Genomic DNA, 12,863 nt, shown 5'->3' with positions numbered 1-12,863 from the left:
ATCCAAGCTTGCACTGACCTCTATCTTTTACAGGTCACAGTAGCACACAATTAACCTCCCAATGTGGACAGCCAAACAGATCAGACATTATCTTATGGCAATTTGTTGATGTTGTTTTAAATGCATCTGCATTCATAAGCAGTCTGGATTCACCAATAATCCAAGAGATTAACTCCACCCAGACACTTAGTCAGCCAGAAAAAGCCAATGAGTTCCCCAACTACACACTTATAAGATCCATGACGGGTTATTCTGAGACGGGCGTAGTTTTTCTACTTGTACATTAACACATATGCATGTGTGTGCATTTAAAAAGGGGATGGCTGGGTAGTACTCACAAAGAACTCAAAAAGCAGGCTGCTGTCTGGATACTGGTACTCAAAGCTGACAGAACCCTGTTTCTTCAGATGAACAGCATAGATGAGAGAGACTGTACACTCATCCCTGTTGGACTCCAGGTAGTTTCCCTGAGGCACCCAAGAAGAACTGAAAGAAAGAAAGAAAGAAAGAAAGAAAGAGGCAAGAAAGAAAGAAAGAAAGAAAGAAAGAAATGGGCAAGAAAGAGGCAAGAAAGAAAGAAAAAAATGGTCAAGAAAGAAAAAACAGGGCAAGAAATGGGCAAGAAAGAAAGAAAGAAAGAAAGAAAGAAAGAAAGAAAGAAATGGGCAAGAAAGAGGCAAGAAAGAAAGAAAGAAATGGGCAAGAAAGAAAGAAATGGGCAAGAAAGAGGCAAGAAAGAAAGAAAAAAATGGTCAAGAAAGAAAAAAAGGGGCAAGAAATGGGCAAGAAAGAAAGAAAGAAAGAAAGAAAGAAAGAAAGAAAGAAAGAAAGAAAGAAATGGGCAAGAAAGAGGCAAGAAAGAAAGAAAGAAATGGGCAAGAAAGAAAGAAATGGGCAAGAAAGAAAGAAAGAGGCAAGAAAGAAAGAAAAAAATGGGCAAGAAAGAAAAAAAGGGGCAAGAAATGGGCAAGAAATGGGCAGAAGAAAGAAAGAAAGAAAGAAAGAAAGAAAGAAAGAAAGAAAGAAAGAAAGAAAGAAGAAAGAAAGAAAGAAAGAAAGAAAGAAAGAAAGAAAGAAAGAAAGAAAGAAAGAAAGAGGCAAGAAAGAAAGAAAGAAAGAAAGAAAGAAAGAAAGAGGCAAGAAAGAAAGAAAGAAATGGGCAAGAAAGAAAGAAATGGGCAAGAAAGAGGCAAGAAAGAAGGAAAGAAAGAAATGGACAAGAAAGAAAGAAATGGGCAAGAAAGAAAGAAAGAAAGAAAGAAAGAAAGAAAGAAATGGGCAAGAAAGAGGCAAGAAAGAAATGGGCAAGAAAGAAATGGGCAAGAAAGAAAGAAAGAAATGGGCAAGAAAGAAAGAAAGAGGCAAGAAAGAAAGAGGCAAGAAAGAAAGAGGCAAGAAATGGGCAAGAAAGAAAGAAAGAAAGAAAGAAAGAAAGAAAGAAAGAAAGAAAGAAAGAAATGGGCAAGAAAGAAAGAAAGAAAGAAAGAAAGAAAGAAAGAGGCAAGAAAGAAATGGACAAGAAAGAAAGAAAGAAAGAGGCAAGAAAGAAATGGGCAAGAAAGAAAGAAAGAAATGGGCAAGAAAGAAAGAAAGAAATGGGCAAGAAAGATAGAAAGAAATGGGCAAGAAAGAAAGAAATGGGCAAGAAAGAAAGAAAGGGGAAAGAAAGAAAGAAAGAAAGAAAGAAAGAAAGAAAGAAAGAAAGAAAGAAAGAAAGAAAGAAAGAAAGAAAGAAAGAAAGAAAGAAAGAAAGAAAGAAAGAAAGAAAGAAAGAAAGAAAGAAAGAAAGAAAGAAAGAAAGAAAGAAAGAAAGAAAGAAAGAAAGAAAGAAAGAAAGAAAGAAAGAAAGAAAGAAAGAAAGAAAGAAATTAATTAATTAATTAATTAATTAATTAATACATATAACAATTCATTACAACCTAAAAATCACTCAGTCAGTCACCTGTTGCAAAAGAGTCTGTCTTCTCTGCCAGGACCATTTTCCAGGGAGGTTGCCAGGCTACTGAATCCAGCTGGCATGGAATCCCATTGGTCGAAGCGGATACCGCTCCCGAGGGAGTAGCTTCCCGCTGCACACTGATTGCACTCTTGAGCCGACATCTCCAGGAACTCCCCGGCTTTGCAGGAGAAGGCTGGGGGACACAGTGGTAGAGACACAGAAAGATGGACAGAAGGGAAACAGCACACTGGATAAGCAATTTCCCAATATTTATTGGCAATCTGCTGCAAAACGCAGTCATACAGTGTAAGATGGCTCAAACTAAATCTGACAGGCAGTCTTGCTAATCACTGCTGCATTTGGTATCGTGCACCTCTGTGATAGAAAACTTTAATCCTTACATCCTGTTACACACTGTATCTGCCTCTGCACTTTTTCCACCAAGCCATTGTGTCTCTGCTTTCGTGTTTCGCTTTAGTGTCTGACGGCGTCAGCTATTTCCCTTTTCTGACACGGTTTAATGCCTCGCCGTGCATTAAAGCAACCAACATATCAAGCATACCAAGGAATGTAACTCAAGAACTAAAAAGTATCTGGATAAACAGACCGTGGTAAAGTATTTGTAAGCACACATGGTCTGATGGAAAGACAGCTTACTTTAGCAGGAATTTTTTTCTGATGACTGTGTGAAAGTTAGATAGCTAATAGGGGCTCAGTCCAACAGATCACATCAGAGATATTCTACATGCTTGTTTTCTTCCCAGTGAATGTAACTACAGTCTTAGGAGGAAGAAGGAAACAAAAAAAGAAAAATTACCATAACAAAAAGCTCTGTTGACCTTGCAGGGATATTTTACCTTTATACAGGTACTGAGATGACACACAAATATGTGCAGCCAGTGTGGATGCAAACCTTCAACAGTACTAGTTTTCTTTTGTTATACAAATTCATTTTATTGCATTTATGGGCATAGAATAAAACAGATTCAACCCCTGATAATGCAATTTCAGACAATGGTGTTGAGTGAGAACACTGGACAAACCTGTTGGAAATGAGTAAAAAATAAATAAAACAAGGATACTTGTTTTACCAAATTACACCGCATCAATTAAAATCCATCTTTCTGGCTCCATTGTGATGAGTTACCTTTTGAATTATTACAAGGGAACCCAAACATCAGCACATGAAGAGAATCCACATCTTAGTTAAATAAACCGAGGCACTAATCATCTTTTCCTACAACACCATGTACTGCAACTAAGAATAAGTAGAGATAGCTGAGTGGAAGACATCTACAGTGTCACCAAACACGAGGCCCACTCCTGCCGGCCGTGCAGGTTCAGACAACTAAAACATGAGGAAGAAAAACAAAACAATAAGGTAAAGGGTCATCACTGAAACGGGTGACTGTCTATCAGTGAAAGGAGGAAACCGAGGACACTATACTGGAGTTTCTGTGAGGATCTACGAGTCAAGACGGTGTGCTACCGTTTGCATCATGTCATTGTCATCCACATGATGCATCCCCAGATTCCTGGACCTCACGTTAGTCATATATGATATTTATGAATCAGCACGAGCCATAAATGATGCAGTTTGCACTGCAGAGTGAGACTACTGCTCCAAAGTTAATGGCCTGAAGCTCTGCTCTGTATTTTGCCTGAAGTCCAAATATTGTCATCCAGGTTGCAGAGCCAAGAATTCCAGCTCCTGTCCAGAAACTGACGCACAGACACCCAACCGTTACTCTCTCTCTCCACACACACGTACAAATGCAGTTATTTCCAACTCACTGCACTCTGTGCCGCGCACGGGTTCCGGCAGTCCAGAACAGGCCCCGGGAATCTGCGGGATGGCCACTCTCCAGCGAGATCCCGTACTGTCGCACTCCGTGTACTCATAGTAGTACTCCGTCTGCCAAAGACACGCAAAAACATCTGCAAATCACTCAGCACAGCAGCCTCGCTCCCAAACAAGGAATACATGTACCGGTAAGTAGCAAGCAGGTCAGTAAACACATCACTGCTAGGGGTCTCCACCCAAATGAGAGAGCTGAGTCATCTTGGTCGGATGTTATGCAGATAAGAGAGCACAACAAAAGGATTTGGTACAACATCAGCAGCCGCTACTGATATTACACTCCATATGCTTATGCTAACACATGGTGACAAAAACAAATGCCTGTTCTTGGTGTTATCGCTCAGGCTACAGCCCATCTTCAGCCCCTGGACACACAACATACCGTCTCCATGGCGACCGCAGCAGGGGCAATAGCAGCAAAGGCTGGTGGTAAAACAGGAAAAGTAACTTTACCAGAAGCTTTCAACATCAGCCATTCGATTATTGCTCGCAGGAGTTTAAATGTACAGCATTGTACTAAAGCCATTAGCCTAATGTTCTGAACTTCACTGAGCTTCTCGTTATCATTCTGCCGTCAGATGTGGGTGGCCTGATTTCTGACAGCTTACATACAGTTATTTCCTGATGCAAACCAGATTTTGACGCCACAGCAAATGACGGCTGCTGTGTGTGGAATGGTCTGTCCTGATGTCTGGAAGACTTGTGTTAGAGCCCCGTCACGTTGATGATTAAAGACTAAATAAATGAGGCCAAACAGAGTAATGATAGACAGTAATCAATGACAGTAAGCACTAGGAATGGGCGATATTTTACCGTTCACGATAAACCGTCAAAAGAATTCCCCGCGGTAAGAATTTGTCATCTCGCGGTAAAAACCATAAATTCCCGTTGATGACGTTTTTGTGTAAAGCTGATTTATGGTTCTACGTTTAATCCACGCACAACGTACGTGAAGGAAGGAAGGAAGGAAGGAAGGAAGGAAGGAAGGAAGGAAGGAAGGAAGGAAGGAAGGAAGGAAGGAAGGAAGGAAGGAAGGAAGAAGAGAGCAGGAGGGAAGAGGAAGGGAAGAAGGAAGGAGAGAGCAGGAGGAAAGAAGGAAGGAAGGAAGGAAGGAAGGAAGGAAGGAAGGAAGGAAGGAAGGAAGGAAGGAAGGAAGGAAGGAAGGAAGGAAGGAAGGAAGGAAGGAAGGAAGGAAGGAAGGAAGGAAGGAAGGAAGAAAAGAGGAAGGGAAGAAGGAAGGAGAGAGCAGGAGGAAAGAAGGAAGGAAGGGAAAAAAGAAGGAAGGAAGGCAGGAAGGAAGGAAATGAGCCAGAAAGAAAGAAAGAAAGAAAGAAAGAAAGAAAGAAAGAAAGAAAGAAAGAAAGATAAATTCCCGTTGATGACGTTTTTGTGTAACAAACATGGCGAATCTGAGAGCGAGATAGATTTATAGTTAAAAAGGTGGAGTTGAATTGGTATTTTTTTTATCGTTATTTTAATCGTTATCGGGATAAATGCCAGAAATTATCGTGATACATTTTTTAGTCCACACCGCCCATCCCTAGTAAGCACTGATACTGCAGAGACTTAAGACAAGAGAAGTCAATGGAAAAAAAACAGGACTGTATTGTGTCTTCTGCTACACTGGAACCTCATTTTTCTTGTGTGACTCCCACAAGAGTTTTGGTCAAAACACTGACACTCAATATTTCTCTTCCTACACCATAATCCAGCAAAATGACACACTTCCCTTAAAATGCTTTTAAACTGTGGCACCCTAAACTGACACACACGCCAAAAGTGCCAAGAGTGGCCATACAGGCCCAAGTGTAGGAACTGCATGAATCTCTGTGAAGGAGTGAATTGCTCCAATATGAGAGGAATGCTGTTCCTCTCCTATCTCGGGACAGTGCGTGACCGAGCTGCCAGCCTCTTCTGAGGAGGTGCTGAGCTGAATTAGAGCAGAGGGAAGGAAAAGCCAGTCCATGCAGGAAACTGATAACAGCCTGGACACTTCTGGGTGGTGAAGTTCAACATTCACCAGACCTCCATTTTTTTTGTTTTTTGTTGATAAAGTAAAGCTTGCTGTTTTATTTCTTCTTTTATTTTCAAGCAAAAATTGAAATAGAAATAAGGGGTAGGACCCAATAAGTTGTTTACTTCTTCCTACTCCTTTTCGGGCATGAATGTTTATTTCCCTTTGATTTTGTTTAAGGACTGTTTATTTGTATTTTTTTCTGTTTTGTGAAATTATTTTTTTTGTTTTGTTTTTATATGCTCGAAATAAAGATTTCAATTCAATTCAACTCATCACACATTCATGCTCGTCCACGTCGCACAAACTCCTTCAAAAGAAAAGCAGCGTTTAAATGTGCGGCTCCCTGCCAGATGAATTAGAATTAGGAATCACGTTTTTAAACGGACCCGGAAACGTCTCATCGATCTTTATTGGAATCTGTGGTAAATAATACTAGATTACTAAAGGATTTGAGCATCTCTGGCAACGAGAGATGGTAGGTGCGTCTTAAAAAAAAAAAAAAAAGTGTCTTCCTCACCTCACTGCACTGCTGCTGTCCTTTAGCCCAGTCAATCGGCAGGAGCGTGCAGACTAACAGAGCGCATCGGGCGACCAGCCGAGCCGAGGACCGCATCGTGGATCACCGCGGGGAGGGGAGAACATACAAAACACAAACACAAAACAGAAGCACACCCGGATCCCAAAAATTATTCTGGTATCATGAACGTGAGCGAGAGCGACGCCTGTTCAGCCCCGACACGACACCTGCCTGCAGCCTTTCCACCTGCGATTATTATCGTGAGACAGACGGACAGACGCTCCAGCGGCCGCATCTCCGTCAAGCTGCCGTGAACAGAAGAGCGCTTCCGGTGCGAATTTCAAAATAAGACGATCACGTCTAGGAGGAATTGCGCATCGAATGAGATTTGACTGATTATTTTACGCTGCTCTTTGTGCTGCTCATATTAACTCACCAGTGTTAATGTTGGTAATAGTTACATCTCGTTATTAGCATTTTCCTCGCAACTAATAATTGTGGTATTTTAATGCGAAGGTAAGATGACAACGCTCTTGTGTCAATAACACGGTAACTTGATGCCGCCATACGTATAGCGTTTTTTACGTGTACATATACATTTATTCATGCACATAACATTTAAATACACGTTTTACGTCATTTTGAATCCAGTGAAAAATGATACACAGACTTGTAATCTTCAAGTAGGACATCTTGCATAAATTGTATATGTTTTTGTAAAATTACAAAATTATCCGCTTAAGTTAGACGGAGTCTAACTGTAGATTTGTTGTTAGCTAAGACATTTTCAAACGATACCGCTGCAATTTTTGCCCTTCTCTGAAGAAAAGGTTTGGCTGTCAAAACATACTAAATCAAGCGTTGTAGTCCCTATGAATGGCCACTAGAGGGAGACAAAGCTCTGATACAGTTCATTTTGCCACACGGCGTGTTAATGTATTATTAGTACAATTAACCTAACCGCAATTATCAAGAAAAAAAAAACATAATTTAAATTTAATAGTTGAAATCTGGACCTGAAATTAGTTGTTTAGCTATTTCAACTCTGTATATAACTAGTTGTGAAATACAGTGATATATAGTATAAAATAGTGCTTTTGCAAAATAACATGCAGCTTATCTAAACCAAAGAAATGCACGTTATCATTGATTTCCCTGTTCCATTTTGATAAATAAGAAAGAGATTACTAAAATAAATTACATGTCATTTTTAAAGCTATAGAGTCCCTGTAGGCTGTGTTCTGAGTCTAAAAAGATCATGCATGTTTTATTATAACCCAGGTTAAATTTGTCAGAGAGTGCTTCACCCTCGACACCAGGGAGTTTTAAACAAGACTAGGTCAATTGAGACATAGCTCGTGTTTAAACATATTGGATCTACTTGCTAAAATTACAGTATAAGCAAAGTTGCTCGAGCAACTATTCATTCCACAATCACCAGAAAGTTTAGTTTATGAAATGCAACCTCTGTTTATGATCATTTAATGTATCCAGACTTTGTTTTTTCTTTAGAAAGAGAAAGAATCTGAGTAAAAGGCTAGTTCAGCATCTAATACTGTATAACAGTATCAACATTTATATGCAGAAACCCTGTGATGCTGCTACAGAAAAGAACATGTGCTGCGTGTGTACTGTATAATCCAAAAAGAAGATGGCTTATTATTCTCATCTTAAAAAAAAACAATTTATTTGGGTAATTAATCAGCGTCAGTATTCCAATATAAAAATTAAACTTGTTGTTCATTTGATAGTTTCTGAGAATTTTGCTTGAAAAAGACAAATAACACAAAAGAAGTTTAATAATGTTAGAAAAAACTGACGTATCAGGAGTTTAGAAAGGTTTTAGTTAAGTGCTGTTTGAGCTTGTTCTCTGTAATATTGTTAAATCTAAATGCATTTAGCCACAGGGGCCATAGGGACATCTGGGAACAGGTTAATTGAATTTAACTAAATTGAATAGTACTTAAAGGGAAATTATGTTTTATTTGAGGTCTTTTTATTGACGTAAGTTGTACTTTGGAGAGCTCAGTCACCTCCTGTATGTAAACAACATCCCTGTTGTCATGGTAACTAATCATACAGCATGTGTACCACTAATTACCAACAGAACACTTTTAAGCAGCATGGTATCCAAACGTTTTTAACAGAAAAAAAAATTCTGTATAAAATTTTAAGATGATGTAACATAAAGAGACAACAGGCAATGAAACACCAGCTTGTGACCATTACGTCGGTTCATTCCCCTGACGGTTTCTTACACAGCTCCACCGCTTACATTCTATTATTTTAGTGTGGGTGAGTGTGTTTACTACCTTTAGTGGGAGTTTATTTGCTAATTGTGTGTTCAGGATTCACAGATGGCTTAAATGCAGAGGTGCCAATGTAAGTTTAAAAAAAAAACAAAAAAACATATAAAACAAAACATACTTGATAAGTAAGACATATTTCAAATTTTTCATACAGTTTACATTTTCGCCAATTTATTTATGCCATTGGAGAACAAGATCATCTAAAATAACAGCATTACCTATGGTTCGGAGGGGGGGGGGGGGGGCTAAAGCCTGTAGCCCTGACTTCCTTTCCTGTGGTGCTCAAGTGGATAATTTATGGCAAGTGCGTCACAAACATTGTCTCAGGGGCTGTTGCTCTCCTTTGTTCATGTGACAATAAGCAGCGGTCGTGGAATCAAAAGCCGGCGGTGGAACATTTGCTTCACCTTGTAGAATTTGTCTTCTCTGACATTTTCAGACACTTTAGGAAACTTGAACGCTTGAACGTTGATTATCACATAAACAGCAGTGTTGTTGTTGTTGTTAAATCCTATCATTCTCTCACAAAAATGAGAAATATAGGCATCTAATATAAAAATATAGAGTACAAATGGAGCCCTAGATTCATTATTCCTTTGCAGGCTTTTTGGCCCAAACTGTTGTACTGGACAATATATTTACCCAGCAGCAGCTGCTTTAGGTTAAGAAATATAATGGATATTTGTGTAGTGGCAATGGAAACGTTTTTAATAGCTTATTTTACCCTACCTAACACCTCGGTGCCCACATTGTTTTAAACTTATAAGTCTGCATCAAAATTGAATGGACTGCTAAGTCAAAAGCTAGAGAAACAACCAAACCCTCCACTCCCAAGCAAAATAGGAAAAATATCTCCTGTAATGTGCCATCATTTTATCAATGTTTATATCTTATGAAAGAAGTAGGCCAAGCTCGATCAACTATTGTCGCTATGTGATTTGATGAATATTCAAGTGCCAGTCACCCAAACACAGCTCTGGTCTCACTGCCTTTCATCTGTCTCCCTGCTTCTTTCCATATGTCTATCTATGTCTCTTTATTTCTCTCCCTCGTTCCTCCTTTCTCTTTCCCATCAAAGGCCTATCACTTACAGTATTTGCTGGTAACTTGAGCTCTCATATTCACCCACCTATAACACTCCAGAAACCGTTACACCCCAGCCCCCTGCTCTGTGGTCAGGTGAGTTCATTAATTAATGGTGGCGTTGTGTAGGGCAAGTGTATTAGTAACTGACTCTGAATCAGATGGTAACCAGAGTCCAGCTAGAACACTATGGTTCAACCGCATCCTCTGAGCTCAGAACAGGCCGGGGACTACCTGGCTGGGTAATGAGACACCCTGCAGCTAACACATGCACGCAGGTTGTCAGGTCACATAAGACAAGGGACCGTGATGAGCGGAGGAGAGGGGGATTCTTGACCGTAAGCTACTACAAAAAGAGTGGTTGGAAACACTTGGAAGCAACTTGTTTTGAGGTATTTTCTTTCCTTTTTTCCCCATCTGGAGAGAAATAAAGACATTATCTTCAAGGATAAGTTTGGAATATATCCGCGTGGCTGTTGTGGACAAGTGGGCAACTACTGCTTCTACGATTTTACACACTGAGGACATTTGTTCCCAAGAATGGGGCTAAATGTGGATGCTCTCCACAATCTTGTAAAGCAGTGTCTTTTCCTTGTGTGCTGGTTTAAGCTTTTTTTTTGTTTCTTTGTCACACAGAAGTCATTGAAGATTTACTACCATATATGCTCCACGCATGTCATCAAATTGATCTAATGTCATTAGAATTCATATAATTGTCTCCTCTCTGGTTATTTCTGCATTCACACCATGCACGGACTGCCTTGTTCATCTCTAGCTCACTGCTTTGGTAATCCATCAGATGTCAACACTGACCCAGCACCTTCTGAGGAGCCAAACAGCTCCATTCACAACAGCAACAACAATGGACTTCCAGCAGCAGATCCCATTGTATCCCAGCCAGAACCCACAGCGGGCAACCCACAGGATAAGCAGAGGACTTTCAGTTGCATCTCTTCCCCCTCCACAAAGAGGCGGCACCCAAACGACACCAAACAAAACTCTAACGGCTACATGCAGGACAAAGATGCAGAGCCATGCTTTGAGTCTCCCCCAACATGCAGCAACTTCTCTGAGAGCTCGGATGATGAGCTGGAGCCAGAACGTAGTCCCGAACTGAAGATGAAATATCCTCAAATCCCCAGACCCTCCATTATTATCAGAGAATCAAAGGTAAGTTCTTTTCCACAGCAAAAATACGAATATTAGTGAATTCTCTAGACGTATAAACCTTATTTAAGATCATAAGCAAGTGACCTTTCTTCTTGTTTGATGTAATTCACCATCTAACCACAGGGCGGCGCACAACACCCATTAAAGCGTTATACTGTATATTCAAGTGAGGTCACTCTCGTCTCCTTCAGACAGAAAAAAAAAGTCTTTATTTTACTTATCAAGTAAAATTATTGTCCTTATGCTTATTCTTATCTATCAATGACGTAAAATGCTCTGACACTGAAAATAAACCTGCACAAACACACGTTTTGTGGTCAGAAACCTCATTGAGGGCAGATAGGATGTGAGTGAAATGTGTCCTGAGTGCCTGGTTAACATGATCTGTGTTTCCTGATCTCTTGAAACCAGTGTCTTTGTCCGTGTGTTTTCTTGCTCTTTAGTATTTTGGTGTTACTTTTTTTTATAGCCTTGAGGTGTACACAATCCATATGCCTGTGTTCTAGACAAAACATCAAAAAACAGAAAATCACTTTACAAAATACAACTATTTTGTCCATTTGTAGGTGTGAGTTTTTGAGTGTCTCACATTACATTCAGCTGTTATGCTTTTAAGAACATGGTTGTGATTTTTTTTCATTGCTTTTTATCATTCTTGTGTTTCTATGAATTATTTTGTCATGTTTTTATCTCCAATGTGGTCATGTTTTTTTTTTTTTAATCTTTGTTGGGTTCTCAGTTTTGTTGCACCACATGACCATAGTATTTACATAGCGTGAACTGTTCCCTCAGGCTCTGATCAATAATGCTGATCAGCAATGGGAACTCCAGAAGAATTAGATGGAGGAGGGTTAGCTTTTTAATGGCAATCTGAGACTATGAATTGTTCAACATTTCTTCATGCCAAGGGTCACATCTAATCAGATGACACTTAGACATCTGCTGGGCCGATCATCTCAGGTCATCTCAGGTCAGGGGGTTATTCATTTGATCCAGTCGCAGTTAAGATAGAAGTTGAGATGAGAGTTTGTAATAATTTATCTGATGACAATGGTAAACCAATCACTCAACAATTTACGCAGTAACAGGCAATGACCAGCCTGACACATCATCTAACAGTTGGTTTTAATGCATGTGCTGGCTTTAACCCCCCCTTAAACACGCAGTAAGCAGCCATCCACCAGCATGGCCACCAGTGTGCTGAATAAGAAGGACACAGAGAACTGTGTACTAACACATGATGTTCCCTGGTAACAGGAAAAGGGATGCACAAGCACTACTTGACAAAGCAAATATTAATCATCTGCAACGCAGCCTGTGGTTCCTCTATGATCATGACAACAGTATTAAAGAAGGCTGACTGCAACTAAAGCCTGATGCAACACCACATGCAACACCCTAACTGTGCTCCATTTCTTTATCAGCTGATTGCTTACAAGCAAAAGCCTCACTGGCTCTACCCTCAGGGCACACACTAATGTCCTATATGTTGCAGCGCTGCAAGGGCTCTGAGTGGGAATAATGACACAAGTGACATACATTTTGTGCAAAGACGAGCCAAGTAAGAAAGAGGAGCAGGACAGTATGGATATAACCAATGGAGGGTGTGTTTTGGGTTGTTATTGGTATTTCTAGAATGCCACTCATAAGTTTCCTGATAATTCCTGATTTAATCATCAGTGCTTTCGTTCAGAGTCCCAGCTCAACAGATGCGGCTTTGATCTCTTGGGGACAAAGGCTTTATCTCTGTCTGTGTGTCCATATCAGCGGGTCATAAATCCGTTGCTGCGTCTATCCCTTAACCCCTCCCTCGAAACCAGACAGGTTTCTTTGTTTATTTATTTATCTGACATGTGCAATTAAAGGAAGAGTTAACAATCAAGTGCAATAAAATGTGTTTTGCCCTGATCCTTTCTTGACCTATATCACTACAGTTGGTAGTGTAATGAAGAGTTAAATTCTACAAT

At 40.0% G+C, this 12,863-nt stretch overlaps 1 protein-coding gene across 1 annotated transcript in view; it reads right to left on the bottom strand.

Moving 5' to 3' along the window:
• The window catches only part of elapor2a (endosome-lysosome associated apoptosis and autophagy regulator family member 2a), an 18,537-nt gene extending 11,924 nt beyond the window's left edge, over positions 1-6,613 (bottom strand). The window contains exons 1-4 of the mRNA XM_061721965.1: positions 6,335-6,613; positions 3,734-3,854; positions 1,943-2,132; positions 339-486 (exon numbers count right to left, since the gene is read on the bottom strand). Coding sequence (XP_061577949.1) covers positions 339-486; positions 1,943-2,132; positions 3,734-3,854; positions 6,335-6,430 — 555 coding nt within the window. The 5' untranslated portion in view covers positions 6,431-6,613. The remainder of the gene's footprint in view (positions 1-338; positions 487-1,942; positions 2,133-3,733; positions 3,855-6,334) is intronic.
• Between the last annotated feature and the right edge of the window lie 6,250 nt (positions 6,614-12,863).

This window comes from Cololabis saira, chromosome 5, assembly GCF_033807715.1.
Source record: "Cololabis saira isolate AMF1-May2022 chromosome 5, fColSai1.1, whole genome shotgun sequence".
NCBI lineage: Eukaryota > Metazoa > Chordata > Actinopteri > Beloniformes > Belonidae > Cololabis > Cololabis saira.
This window is presented reverse-complemented; position numbering and strand designations above follow the sequence as displayed.